The following is a 24669-nucleotide window of genomic DNA, read 5'->3' on the forward strand; positions in this document are numbered from 1 at the left end:
CAACGATATCTTTAAATAAATCTGCTGTGTGCATAAAATATATCATATTTAAATCCACCTATCAATCTGATTTATATACATGCCCAGACAGGTTGTGTGTCTCAGATGGATGCTATGCCAACTCTATAATGACCAGTTTGAGCTCGAAACACACGCCAGACGTATAAACACACACACACACGTGCCTGTGTGAGCGCACACACACACACACACACACACACACACAGACACACACCCACTTTAAACACACACCCAGGGATGAAAACAGTCATCACTCACTGTGCCGACGATGTCTGTGCTGCAGACGTCTCTCTGTGCTGCAGACGTCTGGCACTCTTAAAAGTAAGCATCAACCGTGACGATAATGACAATGACAGTGAGAGAGCGGTAGGCAGGTGTTGAAAGCATGGGGAGTGCGCGGAGAAGAAGGCCTGTATCATTAGGGATTAACCTAGCCACAGGCTGTACAAATAGACTGTCTCCCCCTATAAGCCGACAGCGCGCAGACAGTTATTCCTACTGCCAGGGTGCTGCAGCAGCAGCTACACAGAGAAGATGGTTCAAAGAGGTTCCTACCAAACTCAATGCATTGTTGTGACTATTTAAGAGTCTAGCAGCAACACTGCCTACATTAACACTGCGATGACTGCAAGCAAGGAAGGCATTCATACCAAGTGCAGATCCGTGCATCAATTCATTCACTGTATAAGCTGCCATCACGAGGAGCATTGTTTATCTGAGCCTCAGACAATCATGAACAAAACACAATGCAATGCAAACCTATACGTTAATCTATTCTGCACAAATGACAAGTGTTTTTGGAATTATGTCATGTCCCCCCAACCAACCTCCATTCTGGAGGATAAATTAAATCCAAACGAGATTTCAGGCCAAAACAACAAAACAGGTTCGTTGGCTTTTCTCCTTTAACTACCGTACACTGAACAACAACAACAGGCACGAGTTTCATTTGATGGATTGGATCACATGATCGCCCCGTGCAACCCTATTTAATAATCGAGCTCAGTGATGCAACCACATGAACTTTGTTTGGGACAGCTCATACCCACAATAATGATTACTCAGCATGAACATGTGTAGATGAACCTGAAGTGTAACTCAGAGTCTTCTATCAACTGGAGGAGGCAGTGGATCCTCCTGACGCTGTGATCTTCCTACCTCTATTAAGCTGTGTTCACACCGAGATATTTATTTTTCTCTCTGTCGCTCGATTCAACTCTTTGGAATCGCTCTGTCGCTCTGTTTAAATCGCTCGTCAACAGGCACAATAATTGACGGACATCTGGGGGCTATAACGTTACGCAATGTCATGATGTTTGTCCACTACGAGCCACCGTAGTTGTTTACAAGCTAAGCCTATCAGCGTGCTCCTAACGCGAGCTCCATACCGGTAGTACAGACTTCACTTCATGTCAGCTGTCAGCCTGTCAATCAGCTGTCAATGCGGTTTGTTGCCACACAATAAACCAGCGGTTCGTTCCAAGCCAGTGTGATCCTTGACTCGCTCTCACACGGCAGCCAATCAGCGTTGAACAGCGAGCGACTGATGTCAGCGAAGTTTCGCTCGAGTTGGGCTATTTCATCTCGGGCGAGGAGCGAATTTTCTCCCTATCGCTCTGTCTCTGTCGCTCGGACGCCCGGCGATTTTTCTCCCGGCGAATATACGCTCAATCGCTCGTTTGCATTGACTTTGTATGTAAACTCGATGCCAGCGAAAAACTTTAATAGGTCGGTGTGAACGCAGCTTTAGTCAGTATGGAAAATAAACCTGCAAAAATATCAGATGTGTAAAGGAGATGAAATGGGAAGATATGGAGGTTGCTTAAATTGAGAAGAACACTTGCTTCTCGTTACAGCAGGCAATTAAATAGAAAGGAGTCTAGGAATGTGGTGTGAAAGTGTAGCCTATGGTTCATCTAGATCCCTATAGATGCATCAATAGTGATAATAAGACCAACACACCAGTGGCCCAGGACCCACATGTCAACATGTATACAAGTATTAGTTCCCTTTAAAGAAAGGATGAGTGCACTAAGGCAACCTAGAAAGGTTGTCATCGACCCCTGACGAGGCAGCAGGCAGCACAACTGACTGGTGGTCACGCTTGGATTAACTCCAAGTCAATCAATCCTAAAAGGCACTGGGTGGGAGCAGAGGAGCATGTGTGTGCAGCATGCTTTGTTCACAGCAACATGCTAGCTGCACGAGCAGCACATTTTAAAGTATCAAAGGCAACCACCATAAAGTATGACAAAACGCTCGAGACAGAAAACTCAAGTCAGTGGGTACAAGTCTTGTTTCTGGGGTCTCTCAGCTCACTACACTTTTGGTGGAATATTAGTATTTTTGTGTAAAATTATCATGACTGCCCGGTTTGAGCAGTTTCACTTATGCAGTAGTAGAGGGCTTATAAATGTATATTGAAATGAGGAGTTACATTGAGCTCAGGTTGAAAGTATATCTCCACCTCCAACTGGGAAAAAGGTTATTTTAAAGATGTTACATTTGACACATCTACTCCAATGAGAAGAAACGTCCCACATCAATCTCACACATGAACAACAGCCACTGTAAAGAAAAAAAACGTCACATCAGCAGAACTAGCCATTAGCTTCAGCGCTTAATCATGTACATATATTTATTCACTGACCTTTTCCCGAGTAGGAAATAGCATTTCTGAATTAACGAGCAAGCGAAGAAAACTAATGTTACTGTCTGCAAGTGAGTTGGGCTGCTGGCTGCGCGCGCAAACACACACACACACACACACACACACACACACACACACACAATAATAACAATAATACAATAATATAGCATACTGATACTGGTTCATGGCAATATTGGCTTTTCATGTCTTATGTATTGAGCCCAACAACTTGTGTTGTAGAATGTTTGGTTGGTGTGCCATGGGCTAAACACAGACACACAAGGATTAACGTGCCGAATCGGACCAAACAACAGCCCTGGCACCCAAAACCAACATCTGTGTTTGTCTGTTGTTTGTCTGTTTGAATGGTGTGTGCCATGTGCTTTAGATTTATCTAGAAACAGTTCAGCTTCAGAAGATTTACAAAAACCAGTAGTAGTACGACGGGATTAAGGCTAGTAGCCACGGGCTAAACAAAAGCTGACACTGACACCACTGAGCATCTATAGATCCACTATGTTCATGATGCAGGCAATAGAAACACAACTGGGAATTGACTAAAAATAGCCCAACCACTCAGATCAATAAACCGCTGAATAAATCTAACCCCGATTTACTCGTCTAGCTAAAAGGAGGTTTTCAATGTTGTAATAAGCAAAACGAAAACGAAATAGGAAGTCGCATGTCTGGACAGACAGGCTAGTGATGGGAAATTATAGCCACCCACTGTTGTCCTGATCTTTCCTCTTTCCTGATCCGACACGGGTTATTTATCTACCAATCTAAACGGGTGTGTTTTTTAAACACACGTGTCATCATCAACAGGTAAAGTGAAGATCATTGCATATTGAGCCAAGGGATTGCTACCGGTACTTTGCTCCAACCGGCAACATCTCTCCTTCAAGCTCGAGAGACGTGGTGCGGTTATGATATCGACACGAACTGAAATAATTATACACCTGTCTGTCCAATATTAACGTTAGCTGCTGTCACATGTTTTTTTTATTTATTTTTTATTTCATCCCTCCTTTTTTGACAGTCTCGACTGGAGCAGGTCCGCGCGATGCTCGCCACTACTTCTCCAGAAATAAATATAAAAACATCTAATCTCTATCAAAATCCTGCTATAAAACAGGTATCATGTCATGAAGTGACCCACTGTCTTCACGATCAAAATAAAGTACAGAGAATGGGAGAAAGTCAGTAAATTAATGCTTAGCCCAGTACCTTGTGTTATAGATGAAAACGGCCAGTTAGCGCGAACAAGCGGGTCTCAATATCAACAAAAACATGCTGGTGCAGGCTGTGGCGCTCGTGGATAAGATAAAGTTCCAGTTGGGTTTGTGCGCAAAAAGATCAAATGTGACCAGATGTCAACCCTCCGAAGCGTTAATTAACGGACGCACAATGAGACTTGGCATTCAAACGCTCGCCAACCCGAGTAAATTTATAATGATTTCAAGCTGCGCCTTACCTTCAGTTCCGCACTCTCCGCCATCTTGTATTTTTTTGCGCAAGCGTGATGAGGTGTGGTCACATGACTGGGACGTGCAGAGCGCTGCGTGAACGCGCACAGAGTGCGACAGGGGTGCGTTCAAGATGACAAAACGTTTCATGTAGGGACTAGAATAGACTAGAAATAGAATAGAACTTTTACTACATCCATGGACTAGAATAGATTTAGAATAGAATAGAATAGAATAGAATAGAATAGAATAGAATAGAATAGAATAGAATAGAAGGGGATGGGATTATTTTTCTGTAATGGTGGTTAATTGATGATTAATTTCTTGTTACATACTTTGTTACATACTTTGTTTGTTGTTTGTAAACTGTCATGCCAATAAGGCATAATGCATTCAATAGAACAGAATATATATATATATATATATATATATATATATATATATATATATATATATATATATATATATATATATATATATATGACAAATCAGCGTGACGTCACTTGCCACCCAGAAATGCGGGACCCCGCGGCAGTTATTCGTATGAGTCCTGCCAAACAAACGTTAATAATATAACTACAGTACATCACATCGCTTATATTTTGACATTCTGAGTGAGAGCAGAAGTAGCTCAAGAGTTTGATGTATAATATATGCATGTCGTGTTAAAGTTGTGTGAACTGTCGCAGTTTTTAAAATGTAAACAGAGTCAGCCGGCTAGAGTCAGACATTCAAGCCTCCCAAAGCTCATGCTCCCTAGGGTTCCATCGCCATTTACCAAAATGCTGCTTGACTGATCCCTCATATATATATATATATATATATATATATATATATATATATATATATATACATACATACAGTATATGTCTTTATGAGACTCATGGAAGCCTTGGACTGAAAGTGAGACTGTCACCAAAAACACCTCTGAGACAAAATTATCTCATGACTGTAAATAAGTAGATCCTGGAGATGTGACATCAAAAAGGGCTCCAGCATTTAGAAGACTGTTAGGAAAACAGACTTCTCATGAATCATGTCCTTTGAACAATTGAAGAGGAAAGACTTTTTTTACCAACTGTACATCACCCCGCAGAAACTTCATAAAGCCAAACCTGAACTGTCAGAAATGTGCTTCAGATGTGATCTAGACGTGGGTTCGTTCCTGCACTGTACCTGGCTTTGGACAAAGGTGAGGCCCTTTTGGTTTGACCTCTGTGACACCTTGACCAAGATCATCACAGGAGTTACATTTCCACTGGATCCTGAGCTTTGCTTACTGGGGAATTTCACGAGTGTTAGCAATTCTCAAACTCATTCCCACATTAGAATCATAGAAATTGCTTTATGTGTGGCCAGGAAATGCATACCTGTGACATGGGAATCTGATTCCCCTCTCCTCATTGATAGATGCTCTTTGGAAATGAACAGTTGTATTCCTCTTGAAAAGATCACATAGTGTTCCTTTCTGAAACTCTGACAGGCTTACCTAGAATATACAGACACATCACTGACACCAGCGGCACCATAGAGTATACAGACACATCACTGACACCAGCGGCACCATAGAGTATACAGACACATCACTGACACCAGAGGCACCATAGAGTATACAGACACATCACTGACACCAGCGGCACCATAGAGTATACAGACACATCACTGACACCAGAGGCACCATAGAGTATATAGACACATCACTGACACCAGAGGCACCATAGAGTATATAGACACATCACTGACACCAGAGGCACCATAGAGTATATAGACACATCACTGACACCAGAGGCACCATAGAGTATATAGACACATCACTGACACCAGAGGCACCATAGAGTATACAGACACATCACTGACACCAGAGGCACCATAGAGTATATAGACACATCACTGACACCAGAGGCACCATAGAGTATACAGACACATCACTGACACCAGCACCATAGAGTATACAGACACACCACTGACACCAGCGGCACCATAGAGTATACAGACACATCACTGACACCAGCGGCACCATAGAGTATACAGACACATCACTGACACCAGCAGCACCATAGAGTATACAGACACACCACTGACACCAGCGGCACCATAGAGTATACAGACACATCACTGACACCAGCACCATAGAGTATACAGACACATCACTGACACCAGCGGCACCATAGAGTATACAGACACATCACTGACACCAGCACCATAGAGTATACAGACACATCACTGACACCAGAGGCACCATAGAGTATACAGACACATCACTGACACCAGAGGCACCATAGAGTATATAGACACATCACTGACACCAGAGGCACCATAGAGTATACAGACACATCACTGACACCAGAGGCACCATAGAGTATATAGACACATCACTGTCACCAGCACCATAGAGTATACAGACACATCACTGACACCAGAGGCACCATAGAGTATATAGACACATCACTGTCACCAGCACCATAGAGTATACAGACACATCACTGACACCAGCGGCACCATAGAGTATATAGACACATCACTGTCACCAGCACCATAGAGTATACAGACACATCACTGACACCAGAGGCACCATAGAGTATACAGACACATCACTGACACCAGAGGCACCATAGAGTATACAGACACATCACTGACACCAGCGGCACCATAGAGTATACAGACACATCACTGACACCAGAGGCACCATAGAGTATACAGACACATCACTGACACCAGAGGCACCATAGAGTATACAGACACATCACTGACACCAGCGGCACCATAGAGTATATAGACACATCACTGACACCAGAGGCACCATAGAGTATACAGACACATCACTGACACCAGAGGCACCATAGAGTATATAGACACATCACTGTCACCAGCACCATAGAGTATACAGACACATCACTGACACCAGAGGCACCATAGAGTATATAGACACATCACTGTCACCAGCACCATAGAGTATACAGACACATCACTGACACCAGCGGCACCATAGAGTATATAGACACATCACTGTCACCAGCACCATAGAGTATACAGACACATCACTGACACCAGCGGCACCATAGAGTATACAGACACATCACTGACACCAGAGGCACCATAGGGATAGAACATTTTCTGGTTGTTAGCCAGAAGGCCTCTAGAGTATATAACACTGTGTCGAGGAAGTGTCTTTCTGTTTTCTCTATGCACTTTTTCTTTCTTTCTTTCTTTCTTTCTTTCTTTCTTTCTTTCTTTCTTTCTTTCTTTCTTTCTTTCTTTCTCTATTTCTTTCTCTCTTTCTTTCAGGGAAGGTAGGGATTTGGGATTTCTTTGGTGTGTGTATACATACATGTTTTGTATGATATGTTTTGTATACTGTATATGTCAGAATACATCTGAAGATAAAAACAAAATATTCCAAACATACATAGCAACAGTCACATTATTCCATAACATACAGTTTTTCTTTCTTTCTTTCTTTCTTTCTTTCTTTCTTTCTTTCTTTCTTTCTTTCTTTCTTTCGTTCTTTCTTTCTTTCTTTCTTTCTTTCTTTCTTTCTTTCTTTCTTTCTTTCTTTCTTTCTTTCTTTCTTTCTTTCTTTCTTTCTTTCTTTCTTTCTTTCTTTCTTTCTTTCTTTCTTTCTTTCTCTATTTCTTTCTCTCTTTCTTTCAGGGAGGGTAGGGATTTGGGATTTCTTTGGGGTTTGCTGTATATATGTTTTGTATGATATGTTTTGTATATGTGTCAGAATACATCTGAAGATAAAAACAAAATATTCCAAACATACACAGCAACAGTCACATTATTCCATAACATACAGTTTTTTCATAACGTTTTATTTCTAATCATTCGTGAGGCAACTCACTCGTGGGATATGGGAGCGCCCGTCGATCCGACCCAAAGGGGAAGTAGCCAGGCTCCTTGACTGTGTCCCAAGACCACCTGTGCCACCCTCGTCCCACCCAAATCAGCCATTTTGTGTCTAAAAGGCAGGGAGTAAAACAAAGAAGGTCCGGTTTGCTGTTCCTCCGCCGCAGGGAAACATACAATTTATATCTGTGCACCCGGTCTCATTTTTATATCGTGTTTTACTTCCTGTATTTTAGACACAAAATGGCTGATTTGGGTGGGTGGTGAAATAGCCTCCACAACCCAATGTGAGAGCTGAGAGGCGTGGCTTAGAGATGGGCCTGCCAAAACATGGATGAGATGAACAGCTCACTCTTCCTGAGCCCCTTCGTTTTGTCCATATAAGTGCTCAGGGCCTAAACTCTCTATAATAATAAATAAATAAATAATAATAAACTATCTCAGGGCAGACTGGGCATAAACTCTGAGCCTGATGCTCCCCAGGAGGAGCAGTGAAGACTATTAGAGTGATAGGAGAACAAGAGTCCATAACCTGAGGCATGAAGGCTGGGTTAGGGATCATAGTCACCTCTCCATCCCCTGGAGCAAAGTGAGTGCACGAGGTGGACAGAGAGCACGTCTAAGTCGCTAACCGTCTTGGCTGAGGCTATAGAGCCAGCAACAGCACTGCCTTTAAAGACAGGTGGTTCGAGATCGCCTCCTAGTGGTTCAAACAGGGGGGGCCCTTGAGCCCCTGCAGAACAGTCAAATCCCACAAAGGTACCCAGGGGTCTTGGAGACAGGGAGGTCCCTGCCGGCCTCCATCATAAAAGCGTGCTGCACCAGATCATTCTGGCCAACGGTTTTACCTCCAAGTCCCAGATGGCCAGCTGATAAAGCTGCCAGGTAGACCTTTAAAGTGGAAAAGGCACTGCTCTCATCGATTAAGTCCTGAAGAAAACAGAACAAAGATAAGAACCATCATATCCGTCCTTTTGGCACCAATTGTGCAAAAGCTTCTTCCACCTGTGACCATATAAGATTCTGGTGGAAGGAGTCGTTTGGTTCTGGATAGTGGCAAGCACCCTAGCGGGGAGATCGAGCCACTCAGAGGCCAGGCCCAGAGAGATGGTGGTGCAGATGATGGACAAGGTAGTTGTGAGATTTCTGTATAGATAAACAACCAAGGTGAAAGGATCTTCCTGCCAAGAATTCCCCACTGTGACAGAAATGATGAGCTTCCCTTCACCTTTGCCAGACAGCAGTTCCCAATCAGATTGGCTTTCTCATTTACCATCAACAAAGGTCAAAGGGCAAGAGAATGACCAAGTTGGCATCCCTACCTCACCTCAGCCAGTGTGTTTGCTCATTGCTCATGGCCAGCTCTACACAGCCTTCTCCAGGAGAAAGCAAGCCAGAAAGCACTTATTGAAGGTGATGAGGAGGGAATAACAGACAACATCATCCATAAGCAGCTGCTGTAATCCTGTACTCATACAAACATTTCCATAACTGCTCCCATGGTGCATCATCTCCAGAGTCTCCACCCTAGAAATCGAGTGAGTGAGATTGATATTCATTAGTAAATAGAACTGCATTAGGTGAACACAATCCATAACATACTGATACTGTTTCACATTATGGCAATATTGACTTTTCATGAATCTCGCAGAGAGAGAGAGGCAGAGCCAGTCTTAGATTTAGCTAGGAACAGTTCAGCTTCAGATTTACATAAACCAGTAGCATGCAGGGCCTTTCAGGGTAGTACAGTAGGTGGGGATCTTCTTGTCTCAGGCCATGCTGCTAAACCAAAGCTGACACCAAGCAGCATCAATGGCTCCATCAATTAGGAATTTCCCAGTGCAGGTGTGTCAATTAGCACTGATGCTAAGGCCTCCCAGCATGCAACACTGCAGTGTGAGACAAGACTACAATGAATGAAAATGTCCAAGTCCACCAAGCAAAACCAAACACAAACACAGAACACTTGACAGTATAGTAATCTAGGCCTGGGAGCCTAGATGAAAGAGATAAAACCTTGGTATTGATGATTGTGTCCAGGGCTTCTATCTGAAACCATTATATACCTGGAGGATGGGGGTACGGTGGTGCAGTGGTAAGCGCCATCGCCTCACAGCTCGAAGGTCCTGGGTTCGATTCCCACCTGGGACGCTGTGAACGCTGAAGGAATGCGCACCCGTCCGCATGTCCTCGAGTCGTCAAAAGGGCCCTTCTGTGTGGAGTTTGCATGTTCTCCCCGTGCCTCCCGGGGGTTTCCTTCATTTAGGAACCCCTTCACCAAAACCTGCAATATCCTGGTTGCTGATGTGGTGCCTCCTCTGGTCATGAAGGGTGCCTGTTCAGAGGGAGGGGAACTCGTTGGAATAGCGTGATCCTCCCACGTGCTATGTCCTACCGGTGAAGCTTCCTCTGTCAGGTGAAAAGAAGCGGCTGGCTAACTGCCCATGTCTCGGAGGAAGCATGGAGCCAGTTTTGCTCTCCCCAGATCGGCAGAGGGTGGAGCAGCAACCAGGATAAATAAATTAGCACTAATGGGGGATAAAAATGGGATAAAAAATCGGGGGGGGGGGGATATATATATATATACCTGGAGGACCTGGTTCTGGTTCAACTCCTCATGTCAGAAAGCGTCCGACCTGCTGAAGAGTGGAGCGAAACACTAGGAACCCTACTGTGATCCCTACCAGCTTCAACTGAGCCTGACCTTTGACCTCCCTGGAGGGAGACAAGTCAAAAGAACAAGTTTCCCTCCATGAGAATCAATAAGGTATCACACACACACACACACACACACACACACACACACCCACACACACACACACACACACACACACACACACACAACCATTTTATTTTCTTGTGCGACTGCATCTTCATGGAACTTGATACTGCTGCTTCGATTTAGTGCATTGTTAACTCAGATTATGGAGGTTTGTGATTGTTTAAACTATCATTTACAAACCGGTATAGTACCAGTGGAGCTGCTCAGTGGCCAGCAGATCAGACTGTGGTTGTAGGCTACTGGTCAGCTTCCAGGTGTGAATGTGTTTGCGAATGTGAACTGTGAACTGTTCATTGACAGCATTGCTCTCAGAGAGACTTCTCCTGTATAAAAAAATATATATATATATATTTATATAATAATATAATAATAATAATATATCACATTTCTTCTCTCACTTCTCTCACATCATCATGTGTGTTCAAACTGAGGGGTTCAAACCTCCTCTGGTGTTTGATACATAAAAAAAAAATCTGTTGCTTCTAATTTATAATACTTAGTCACAATAATTCAGATTCAAAATTTAAATAAATCAATCTTCAGTAATCCACCCGGCCCTTGTTTTTGTTTTGTTATTTCCATAAGTTGGCAAAGAAGAAGAGCTGTATTTGAATGCAACAATGAGCAGAATGGTAATGATATAATATGTTCTCTATTGATGATAGTCATTGTGAACATGAGTGAATTGTGTCCCCTCAAAAAAAGGTGTGGTGGGCTCACCTGTGCTGTGCCTGCTGCGTCGCTTTGTGGTGATAACTGACATTTTGGGGCCTCTCACACCATCAGAGTTGGTTGATTCTTCAGGGGACAGAGGGAGCACCACACACACTACATTGTTATGTAATGATTCTTGCTGATACGTGAAACACACGATGTCCAAACCATCAGCAGATACATGATGGTTCTGATTATTGAATACATTTCAATCTGATTTATTGACAAAAGGACTGAAAATTCTGAATTTCACTATAAAACTCTTGTTATAGGCAACACAAATATATCTGTTAAACAAAAAATACCACTCGTATCCTTTGATTGGTTGTCCATTTGTTAACAGAAATACATTCATATTGTTCCGTTTCTCATTCATTTCCCTCTGATCTTCTATTATGAGAAGACAAAGTGTACAAAACCCCTGATCTTCAGAATACTGAACAAAACAAAGACATCTGTATAGCTTGGATATTTAGAGACAAGCAATACATGCACTGGATGCATGATGTCAGGAGAAAGGACTTGTGCAGAGAAGCCAGTAGGTGGCGCCCTAACATCAGAAACAGAGTTGAGTCCCAGGCGTTCAGTGATGTTTCAGCTAATCCATACAGTATCACACGTCCTCCCTCCTTTCCCACTATTTTGTCCTGCATGAGAGCCCATACATACAGTCTGTTTATTCCCAAGCTTTGATGTCTACTCTTAGGATAATAGTTTTATACTTTCATAATGCTGGAAATCATCATTACACAAAACACATTATGGCCCTTTAAGCCCAAATCCATTATGATTAAAAAAATGGCTCGCTCCCTCGAGGTTCATACAAATAATCTATTGACGACTAGCTGGGTTCATACAAAGGCAAGTACAGAGGTTTCTATTCTATTATTATGAATCTCTGCCATCTGTTATATTGTTGATGGCAGAGATGATGGGGCAGGTGCAGGCCGGCCTTATATGGATATTTGTATAAGCAAATAATTAATCAATACCAAAACCACAGACAGAAAAACACAATGGTAAAAGACTCTAAGATACAATGCCCGATATAAAACGTTCTCCTCCTTTTAGAACTGCTGATATGACAGTGTATGGATTTCTGGAGTCAAGCCCAAAGTTAATGGCTTGTGTAAACACACGGCATGTGTACACTGTGCAAATAACAGTGAAGACAGATCTGATTAGTCTGGCAGGCATGCTTCTCTTCCTGTAAAACGATATATACTGTATATAATATACGTATTACGCACTATTGAAATGTTGTGTGTGGTGCTGTCATTTTCAATTTTTTTTCTCATTTTCCACCACTCCCTTTTCATTTTATTTGACTGATTATTTATTTAGTTATGTATTATTCACGTTTTATCTATTTATTTATGTAGCATATTTCTTAAATTATGTTTTATCATTATAGATAGATAGATAGATAGATAGATAGATGTATACATACATACATACATACATACATACATACATACATACATACATACAGTACATACACACTATGCAGAAATGTGTCATTTATGTATTTTCATATTTAAACATTTCCCCAAAGTCACAAGTTAAACTTTAAAATGGCATATGAATTTATCATAAATCATTGTGTTCATCAGGCCAGTATGTTTTCAGTGTCTCTCCCCCTATCTCTCAAATGCACAACGGACACACGTGTGCAGTTTAGTTTAGTTCAGAAATGTGTCAAAAGCAACACACTACCCTAACCCTTGGGGTAGTGGTGGCCCAATGGTTAGAGAAGCGAGCTTGTGACCGGAAGGTCGTCGGTTCAATCCCCGGGACCGGCAGGATAAATCTGGGTGGGGAAAGTGAAAAGGCAGCACCTGCCCCTCCCTCATTACCACCACCGAGGTGCCCTTGAGCAAGGCCCTTAACCCCAACTGCTCCAGTGGAGCCGATCAGTGGCCAACAGATCAGACTGTGGTTGTACTGGTCAGCTTCCAGGTATGAATGTGTGTGTGAATGTGAACAGGGCGATCCTGAAAAAGAGAGCATTGCTCTCAGTGAGACTCCCCCTGTATAAATAAAGGTAAAAAAAAAACACATGCAGTCCTAACTGTCTAATACAGCAGAACGTTCGGCCTGAAATCACAATAATAAGAAAGACTTTGGTGTCATGAAGGAATCTCAATCTGCTGTCAACAAACTCATCAAAACAAAACAACAAACAAAACCCAGGATTTTGTGAAAGTTGAATTGATGATGAAGCAGTTTTCCAATCATAAATAATAAACCCGCAGCAAAACGAGCCAAGTGATCAAGGAGATCCTTCCTAATCCCACACAGCGCTTCGGTCCTTTCAGCAGAGACCTAATGCGTCCACGCCTGGTTAGTATTCCAAGGGAACAGGCTTTGCCATGCAGGGCAATTACACCCTCAGAAAATTAACATTCATTGTGCGTCACTGACATGCCAGGATCTGTCTCAGTGCGGAGCATCCAGGGACCCGAGAGAGGCATCTCCTAGCAGCCATGTAATCAATACGTATTAACCCTCCCTTCAGAAGACTTAGATTTCACTATTAGATCAGGCCGCTCCCCCGACTCAACGTCAAACATCATAAGCTCACTGGACATGTCATGCAGTCAGTCGTCTAATGAAAGAGATCACGTTAGACTCAAGTACAATAAGAGGAAACATGAGCTCATGACGTGCCGTTCTGTGTGGAGGCCAGCAGGTGTCAGGCTCACACTGGATACCAAAAAAATTACAATAAAATGATGAAATAAAAATGAGACGGGCTATAGAGCAGAAAAGTGGCTTTCACATTTTAATAATATTGACATGGATATACATACATGAATGAGGAATATCGTGGATAGATTGTGGAACATATATATACCGGCATCAGTTCTCGCTCACAAACTGCTGAGGGTTTTCATCACAAAACAAAAAAAGCAAGTTCAATAAAATTGAATCAAAATGAAATGCAGTTGTATGGATGGCAGTTTAAACATATTTCATACCATGTGTCCTTCCAAAAACAAACCAGCCATGTGATGATGATAGCAATGGCATAAGAGGGCATGAATAGTCCAACGAGGAAATAGATTTGGTTTCGTCTGTCAGTGAAAAGGATTCACAGATGCATATGATAGAAAAAACCCTGAAACAGAGAGAGCATTAGGGGGACAGGTTTTGTGTCGAAGTCTTCTGCTGATCACAAAGAGATGCAGTTTATACTGTACATGATATCTATAAATGGCTCAAGACACAGCTTTTTGGGATATCGACTGAAGATACTGTAACTGTACACTGCAAAGTATCAATGCGTTAGTATGACGCGCGCGCCTCAATGAAAGAAAAGCCTTTCTTGTATTATCTCAAACCTGAAGGGCTGCTTTAAAGTAAGTGCTCATAATAATGTGCTCTATTAAAACATAAAGATCCTTATATTTTTTGATCAAAGAATTTGGTATAGGGGGGGGGGTTACAGTATGGTCCAATTCAGAAATGTTAGCCCATTTAAAGTGCTTAACGTCGACAACATACAGTGTTACAAATAATTTAAACAAAGAAATAAATAAATTAAATCAAAGACAGAATAAATAACAAATATGTAAAAACAAATACTATGGTCAAACAAGCAACGAAAGCTAAATAATGAGATACATTTGAACTTAATATCACAATTATACAAGTCATTGCACATCGTCACATGATATATATATTTATATTATATGTATATTAATAGAGTTGGGTTTGTTTTTTTATGGGGAGTGTTCAGGATATCTAAAGAGCAGAGGATTTTGATTCAAACAGACTCCTTGGTTTGGGCGTTTCTTAAGAGCGTTGCAGCTTCACATCAACGATCCAGTGTTTTCATCATAACATCAAATGTTTTTTTTCAGGTACAATCCTGCATCTCCTCGGTCGAGAGTTGAGCTCGATGCAAGTCTCGGCGTATTCACTTAAGTGCTAAAATCGATAGTGTATCTGCGGCGCGGTAATCCTTGGGTTACAGGTGGTAAGTGAATACAGGAGAACTCTTGAGGTGGAACTGTTTTTTGGCTGGCGTAAAATGAGCTGATCCGGGGTCAGTTGGAGGGTGTGCGGCGGGCACTAGGGCGGCAGTAGAGGGGGCTTGAAGGTGCAGGCTCCAGTACAGTGGCGGGGGGTCAGCATCTTGCAGGAGAAATGGTGAAGAGCGTCGTGAGCTTCTAGGGAGGAAGGGGTCCATCAATGAGAACGTGGAAGAGTGAATTACTGTGGCTGGTTTTAACATGATCTGAACATCAATTCTTGTTGAAATAATCACGTGTAGGTTGTTTTTTCTCATGTTTTTCTTATATGTAATCTATAACAACAATATAAATGCAACATGTGACTAAAATAAAACTTCTCATCCATGGAGAACTTATTTCTCTCAAATCTTGTGCACAAATTTGTCTCTTGCCGTGAATTTCTCTCTCGATTGAATGATTTTCTGATATGAACTTGTAAAACCTTTGAAATTGTTGCACGTTGTTGCATTCATATTTTTGTTCAGTATATTTGATGAATTAGTCAAGCTCACTCGTCTAACAAACTGATCATTGGAGAGCCTCAAAAAAAGTAGCACTTGCATATTTACGTTTGGGCAGAAATGACATTAATGAATGTAAATAAATTTGATTCAAGTTTCAATTGCTCCTTTTTTTGGACCGTATAAAATTACCTTTGAGTTTCTGCTGTATTGCATAACGAGCCTTTCTCTCTTGGTCCAACTCGCTGCACAAAGTGTCTAGCAGAACATGAACAAAAAAAAAAAGAATAATAAAAAATAAAAAAAATGCAAAAGGAATAAAAAGGGAAAAAGAAAATATGAGCTGCTACATCACATGTGAAGTTGATGGCTGTAATGTATGCTGTTTGCCCCTATGGTATTTAGAGTGACCCCTCTGTACTTGAACCCTGTATTTAAACTACTGTGTTGCTGTAACACGAGATCAATCCTTTAAAGGGTGGCATTAGTTGCTGTCTACTGCATGTAACCGATACAGCACGACATAATGGTCTGTCCATTCAATTTTCCAGAGCATGATTTAGGAGAAAATAACCTTTGCAAACAAAACAATGGGGTTTCAATTTCCCCCTTTTGATATCATAAGAATTTACTTAACTGAAGTAGGGGGGGGGGAAAACGCTCGGATTTACAGGAAAAAGGCTGGACAGTGGACACAAATTGCCAATATTTCAATATGCAAGTGTCACTTTTCCTTTTTAGATTTAGCTGGTTCGGATTGATTTATACAGCCTATGTTACTTAAACTTCTTGTTGTGGTTCAACATTTCCCCATAAATGGAAAGAGCATTGATCTACATCCGGTTTAGTCTGATAATCTATGGAGGTACCAACCTCTCACACCGGTTTAGATTTATAATCTGGAGGTACCAACCTCTCACACCGGTTTAGATTTATAATCTGGAGGTACCAACCTCTCACATCCGGTTTAGATTTATAATCTGGAGGTACCAACCTCTCACATCCGGTTTAGACTGATAATCTTGAGGTACCAACCTCTCACATCTGGTTTAGACTGATAATCTATGGAGGTACCAACCTCTCACATCCAGTTTAGATTTATAATCTGGAGGTACCAACCTCTCACATCCAGTTTAGATTTATAATCTTGAGGTACCAACCTCTCACATCTGGTTTAGACTGATAATCTATGGAGGTACCAACCTCTCACATTCGGTTTAGATTTATAATCTTGAGGTACCAACCTCTCACATCGGTTTAGATTGATAATCTTGAGGTACCAACCTCTCACATCTGGTTTAGACTGATAATCTGGAGGTACCAACCTCTCACATCCGGGTTAGATTGATAATCTGGAGGTACCAACCTCTCACATCCGGTTTAGATTGATAATCTGGAGGTACCAACCTCACACACCGGTTTAGATTTATAATCTTGAGGTACCAACCTCTCACATCCGGTTTAGATTGATAATCTTGAGGTACCAACCTCTCACATCCAGTTTAGATTGATAATCTATAGAGGTACCAACCTCTCACATCCAGTTTAGATTGATAATCTGGATGTACCAACCTCTCTCATCCGGTTTAGATTGATAATCTGGAGGTACCAACCTCTCACATCCGGTTTAGATTTATAATCTTGAGGTACCAACCTCTCACATCCAGTTTAGACTGATAATCTATGGAGGTACCAACCTCTCACACCGGTTTAGATTTATAATCTTGAGGTACCAACCTCTCACATCCGGTTTAGATTGATAATCTTGAGGTACCAACCTCTCACATCTGGTTTAGATTGATAATCTTGAGGTACCAACCTCACACACCGGTTTAGATTTATAATCTTGAGGTACCAACCTCTCACATCCGGTTTAGATTGATAATTTTGAGGTACCAACCTCTCACATCGGTTTAGATTGATAATCTTGAGGTACCAACCTCTCACATCGGTTTAGATTGATAATCTTGAGGTACCAACCTCTCACATCCGGTTTAGATTGATAGTCTTGAGGTACCAACCTCTCACATCCGGTTTAGATTGATAATCTTGAGGTACCAACCTCTCACATCCTGTTTAGATTGATAATCTGGAGGTACCAACCTCTCACATCCGGGTTAGATTGATAATCTTGAGGTACCAACCTCTCACATCCGGTTTAGATTGATAATCTGGAGGTACCAACCTCTCACATCCGGTTTAGACTGATAATCTATGGAGGTACCAACCTCTCACAATCTGCAGCTGCTGGACCATTTCCTCTCTGTAGGACAGCTCGCGCTTCATTTGATCCTGAAAATTATCTGAAGAGTAGGAAGGCCACATCAGAAGGAAACTCTCTGACATTAATTGTGGACATCAATTTGAAGATATTCCTAAATCCAAAATAAAGGCTCTCCCTCCAACATTTAGGCTATACAAACAGAGTTTAATATTCCCAAGATTGAAAAAGAAGTGGAGTCTTGTGGCTTTGATATCCTTGCAGAAATAGAGTAAGACTTACATTTGGCCTACCTTTCAAATGTTGAAATTCTCTCTCCAGCTTTTTCCTCAGCTCCACTTGTTCCACGAGCTGCTTCTGCAGTTCCTCTGCAAACACCAAAAACATGCGTTGCATCAATTTCAACATCATCTCGACAAGAAAGGCTGAATATTTTCCATCCACAGAAGAACGTCCTCGGTGTGACACTTCTGAATAACAAGCAGTGATGTATTGGTGAATACATAACGGTGAGCATGATCATAAGGCAAACAACCATATCACTGTTTCAAAAAGCATTATGCTAAATGCCCCCGCTTCCCCATACGATCTTATCTCATATAACACATAAGTTTGACAGAACTTCCTCTGCTGCATTATAAATTTCACAGCATTTAGATTCATGTCAGTCTGGTAAACTGACTTCAGGTGGGTTTACATCCCTGATAACAACCATTTCATTGCTTTCTTTCGCTCGCTGCCAAAGTAATTGCCATGCATTGCCTGAAGCCCTGAGACCGTAATAATGGAGTCCCAGGGTTTTTCCAAGCGTTGTAAAATAATTAGCTGGCTTGCCTCGGGGTTATGGCTCTGTTCGTTAAAATATTAATAGCCTCTAAACGATTTCCTCTTACAATAACAAGTCAAACTCTCTGTCTCGTGATTAAGTGGTTAACAACGAGGAAACACTCTAGGCCTACAACATGTAAATTCAAAATTAAAATTTGGCCCGTCATCTTTAGTAAGCTAATAGCTACCTTGGGTTTTATAGGCAGATTCATTTAAATTGAGGGTAGAATTCACTGCATGCTTTAATACAATTAAAATAAACTATAGGCTATTTAAAAAAAAATAGCAGTGGCTAAATGGTTATTTATGGGTTTAAAATGCTCACACTTAGGCTATAGGCAAATCATTAGGCTAGCTAATGAATCTCTTTAATTTTGGTACATTTAAACAATAAAGATGATAGATGAATATCCATGTTAATCAGTTATGTTGTGTCCTAATTGATCGTGGTGGCCAGGCCTGTAGGCAATGTTGGACTGCTAGCCTCTAAATATTAGCTAAGTAAGTGCATTTGTATAGGCTATACACTATATCAATCCAAACAGCTATCTGCTGATAATAATTCATTCGCCCAATTTGCTTTTGTGCCCTGTTTTCCCTTTTGGCCCTGACGGCATCCTTACCTTTAGCCATGTTCTCCAGATCCTTTTCATGGACGCTGATATCGATGCGTAAAGCCCCGTCGGCTGCATCAAAGAGTCAAACGAATATTGACATTTATTTACAAACAAGCCACATGACAAAGTTGTGAAAGGCTTATTCTATGAAAAAATATAATATCCGTTTTGAATGATGGAATGAGCACATGGGGACCAATAAAATAATATAAAATAAAATAAAATAAAATAAAATAAAATAAAATAAAATAAAATAAAATAAAATAAAATAAAATAAACACACACACCTTGTCTGTCCTTTTGGTCATGATAGGATGTGGGATTGCGTTGACTGTGTTGTTCCAAGACGTGAAGCACACCTGTATACATAAATGTGGACATATTCAGTAAGAAATATAACGGGCCAAAAAGAAAAAAGAATACGCATTAAAACCAGACCAGAAATCTGACCAGCAATTACCGTTGGATCGACGCGGGCTGCTCGATTGTTTCGAGCCAAACGACGAGGGCTCGTTCAGTTGCGCGTCCTTTTCATTTGTGTACACCTGCGAAATCAACCAGACAATTATGTTTCATGAAGCAGCAATTAGATGTTATTAGCCTACGTGTCATCTCCAGTTTCTCTCCACCTATTCTCCAGGCGCCCTCGCGGCTCCTTCACATAATGACGGCCGTCTTGAAAACAAGAGCCCCGCGCGCAATTTGGCGTGGAGACGCTGAAATGCCCAAAAAGACGCACACGCCCTCAAATGATGAAAAGGTGTTTGATGGCGTATAGAAAGTAGATACTGCAGTCTGAAGTCAAATGTAGGCCAGTGTGAAGAATAGAACAGACCGGCTATTTAGGAAAGCATTTTTGTCATAGGCCTAATATAGCCTGTGTTAAATTAAGTGCATCCTAACAAACTGTAACATCAGGCCAAATGAGCGAAATGACGACGAAGAAATGATAAACAATAAGGTGACTCTCTACTGATTTGTTGTTCTCTTGAATTCCAGTAGGAGGACAAAGGTCAAGGTCGGCTCAGACTTTTATAGAGACTTGCTGACATGGATGTCTTGCGCATGGGCACTTCGGCACTATAACTAAACGCCCGTTTCTGCCCTGAACCAGATGAAAAGAAAATAAGTATAACGGACATTTCAATAAGGTGGATTCCTGGCAAAAGTACGTGCATATTGCTCATCATAGCCTATATTGTTACAGGCCTTCTCAGCAGTTGTTCTGCTGTCGCTCTTAGGTTATATCTTATATCAATTCAACTTGATTTATATAGGCCCACTTGTCATTAAAACGTAATCTAATCTTACATCATAAAGAGGCGAGCCGTTGCGGATGTGCCGGTCTTCATCTGAAGAGCCAGCATGCTCCTCTGCTGGAGGTGAAGGGGCTCTGGGACTGGGCGTGGGGGCGGGCTGCTCCGGGCTCTCTGCGGCACCGGCCGGCACCTGCTGCGGCACGGGGGAGCCACGACGCTCCCCTCCTCCTGCCGAAACCCGGATCGAGTCCTCCTCCTCCTCGTCCTGTCCCCGGTTCGTCTCCACGTCCACGTCGGGGTCGTCGTCGTCCACCGCGCTGTCCCTGTCCGGGGACATCGACCTGTAGCTGGAGCTCTCGCTGACAAAATCCGGGGACAGGTATCCGGGCCGTGCGTTGTAGGCGTCCCGGGTGCCGTAGAGCTTGGCGATGCTCTCCGCGTCTTTGACCACGGGCCTGAAGGCCGAGATGTAGCTGATCTTCCGCGGGGGGGAGGCCTCGTCCCCGGACTTGTCCTCCTCGTTCCTGGTGGACTGGGAGCTGGGGCAGCGCTCTCCGTCCTGCGGGTGGCTGCTGCTGTCTTTGGGTGTGTTTGCGCCCCGGTCGCTTTGGTCCGATAAATCGAGCTCAACCTGCCGCACGCCGAGCAGCTCTGCGGGAGGTTTGGGCGGGGAGCCCGGGTATGGCGGCAGGGGGAGGCCGCCGGCTGTGGGCCAGAACATGGGGAAGGCCGGGTAGAGGGCGTCCTTTGCGCCGGGCCAAAACACACCGGCGGACACGCTGGTTTTGTTGGGCTCCGCCACGCCGCCGTCGTCCTTCTTCTGACACAAGCCGAACGCGGGGAAGCCGTAGGGGTGGTGGGGGAAGAGGGGCGGGGGGATCTTCTGAAGCATGCCAAAACTCTTACTGGGCACCGGGATCACCGGGTAGCTTCGAGCGCCGTTAGCCAAACTGAGGTTATTCACCCGGTCGTCGTCGCAGCGCAAAGTCTTGTGGGGGATCTCTGTGGGGGAGCGGGGCTGCGAGAGGCTGGACGACGCATGCTGAGAGTGAGACTTCATGGAGGACATCTCCGAGCTGCTCATAGGCAGCGTCCTCTTCCTGCTCCCCCCGTTGAACATGGCCTTAACATCCTCCCACGCGTGCGCCACGTCGTCAGAGGAGTTTTTGTCCGACAGTTTCAGGTGGCGTCTCCACGAGTTGAAGTTCGCCGCGTCCGGCTGCGTGTACTTGGACTCTGGAGTGCGATGGGAGTGGAAAATGAATTTATTCGGGGAGAAATACATGTTGCAAAAGCTGCACTTGATGCACTTGGCTCTGGAGCTGTTGTATCTGGCGGGGATGAAGTTGCCTCTGCTGCCCCAGGCGCATTCGTGAGAGACGTCAAAGGCGAAATTCTCCGGTAGCTTCGGGGGGTTGTGCGCGCCAAGGAACGACTTGCAGAGCCTCTCGGCCTCCCGCTTGGTGATCATGCCGCAGCGCCTGGAGGAGATGGGCATGGCCCCGGCGCGTCGCAGGATCTCCAGCTGGACAGGGGTGCACTGGACGCAGGTGATGCCCAGCGCCACCCGCCGGTTGTGGATCTCGTTGTAGCTGTAGTTCTTCAGCAAGGTGTTGGAGATCTGCGCCAGGCAGAGTCTCTCCTGAGCATCTATGACCAAACACACGATGGGCACCCCGTACAGAGCAGTCTCACTGACTTGGTTTGGTTTGAGCGAGCTGGGGCTGGGGAAGCTTTGTGCCGCGTCCTGCTTGGAGCTGGGGGAAGAGCTTGCGTCTCGTCCCGCTGGAGGCTGGCCGGGCATCGACTCCATCCCTGGAAGCCTGTCAATCAAAGTGCAAACTGGCTTTAAAAGAAGGCGAAAAAAGGCGTTACATAGGCCTACTATAACTAACCTACATTATGTTACCTCTTCAAAAATATTTGGAATAGAACAAATTTATAGCTAATAACCGATAATTTAGCAATAATAGGCTACACTTAGCCTGTATAATATGAGAAAGTTTTCTTTTGAATATAAAAATCAGGTAAGAGATAACAGTGAGTTGACAACATTATTGTTGTTGTGCTGTTATTATTCGCCTATTATTATTATTATTATTATTATTATTAGGGGTCCAAGCACGAAGTGCGTGGATCCCTATTGTATCTGTTCCGTTTATTATTATTATTATTATTATTATTCCGCCCTAAAACAGCATGCACGTCAAAAACTGTAAGGGCTACAGTAGCCAGACCTTGCACATAGGTTGGAAATGTGCCCCACTACTCAGAGCCAAAAGATTTGCCATATTGGCCAGATGGTGGCGCTATAACAGACCCTTTTGCGTATTGACCCATAACTGCTGAACCGTGAGGCGTAGAATCAAAATTCCACATCTGCTGGATTCCCTGGATCAATACGCATCTATCCATATAGACCACGCCCATTTAAGTCTGCTAGATTTCCCGCCATCTTGGACTTTCTCAAAAAAAAAAAAAACGAACTCGTCCTAGGCCATTTGCCCGAATAAGCCCAAACTTTTTGTGTGTCATCTCTGGACTTCCCTGATCTAAAATTGTATAAAGAATTTGGATACGTGCAACCGTCTTGAAATGATAAATGTTTAAACTTTTGATAAACAAACTCGTCCTAGGCCATTTGCCCGAATGAGCCCAAACTTTTTCTGTGTCATCTCTGGACTTCCCTGATCTAAAGACTTACAAAGAATTTGGATACGTGAAACCGTCTTGAAATGATAAATGTTTAAACTTTGACACTATGTCATCACCGATGACAGTCTTGTGACATCACTGATGATGTCATCTATGATGTCATCTATGATGTCATCTATGATGTCATCCTTCCTCTACACACACACACACACACACACACACACACACATGCACACACATATACACCTATACACACACACACACACGCCACACACACACACACACACACACATACACACACACACACACACACACACACACACACATATACACATACACACACACACACACACACACACACATATACTCACACATATACACACACATATATACACACACACATATACACACTTACACACATATACACTAACACTACTATTACTACTGCTACTACTGCTTGAACCCGGTCAGGTCACCAAATCTCAACCAAACTTTGTGCACTTGTGCACATACCAACTCTGACTAAATGTGCAATTCAGTGTCTATATTATCTGACATACACCCCCAAGTCACCGGAAGCTTGGACCCCGCATCGCCGCTTGCGGCTATATTTATTATTATTATTATTTGTATTATTGTCATCATCACTCTTATTATGACACTATTATTATGACATCACTATTAACATTTTGTAAAAAACAAAAACAAAACATGAACAATAGGCTATTCATGAATACATGAGGCCGACCAAATAAAATTAGGCCTATATGGCTAGCCTATAAAAAGATAAAGTGAAATTAATAAGTCGTGTCTAATTATTAGGTTATTATTAACGTGTTATTCCTTAATTTCTCGTTGATTATGCATAGCCTAGTCAACATGCATAATCATTAAGGAATAAAACGACACTCAACACAACGAGTGTCGTTTTCTTCCTCCGGCTGCATGCCTGCCTGGATGGACCTGATCCTTTTATCTTCAAATCGGCTCAGTAGTTTAGGACAACTATACTTTGGAGCCATAAGATCAGATCTTTATGGATAAGGACAGAAGGAAAATACACGCTGAGCTCCGCCAATGCGCTTAGCAGAGGAAAAGAACAAATAAGATGCGTTGGTAATTACAGA

The 24669-nt window shown here is 42.8% G+C and overlaps 2 protein-coding genes across 2 annotated transcripts in view; one reads left to right on the plus strand and one right to left on the minus strand.

Annotated features, from left to right (window-relative positions):
* The window catches only part of LOC310791241 (E3 SUMO-protein ligase PIAS1-like), a 203225-nt gene that overhangs the window by 109129 nt on the left and 69427 nt on the right, over positions 1 to 24669 (plus strand). The gene's annotated exons all lie outside the window — the stretch shown is intronic.
* LOC310791240 (SKI family transcriptional corepressor 1 homolog-B-like) lies at positions 15560 to 22706 on the minus strand (the record flags this gene model as incomplete). The annotated part of the gene is made up of 8 exons (XM_083652921.1): positions 20940 to 22706; positions 20089 to 20173; positions 19916 to 19987; positions 19635 to 19697; positions 18477 to 18551; positions 18191 to 18265; positions 16155 to 16220; positions 15560 to 15657 (listed from the first exon to the last, which is right to left on the minus strand). The coding sequence occupies exons 1-8, from the start codon at positions 22698 to 22700 to the stop codon at positions 15560 to 15562; spliced, it is 2295 nt and encodes a 764-aa protein (XP_083509047.1). The 5' UTR covers positions 22701 to 22706.

Source organism: Poromitra crassiceps (genome assembly GCF_964638095.1).
Source record: "Poromitra crassiceps genome assembly, chromosome: 16".
In the NCBI taxonomy this organism is placed as follows: Eukaryota; Metazoa; Chordata; class Actinopteri; order Beryciformes; family Melamphaidae; genus Poromitra; species Poromitra crassiceps.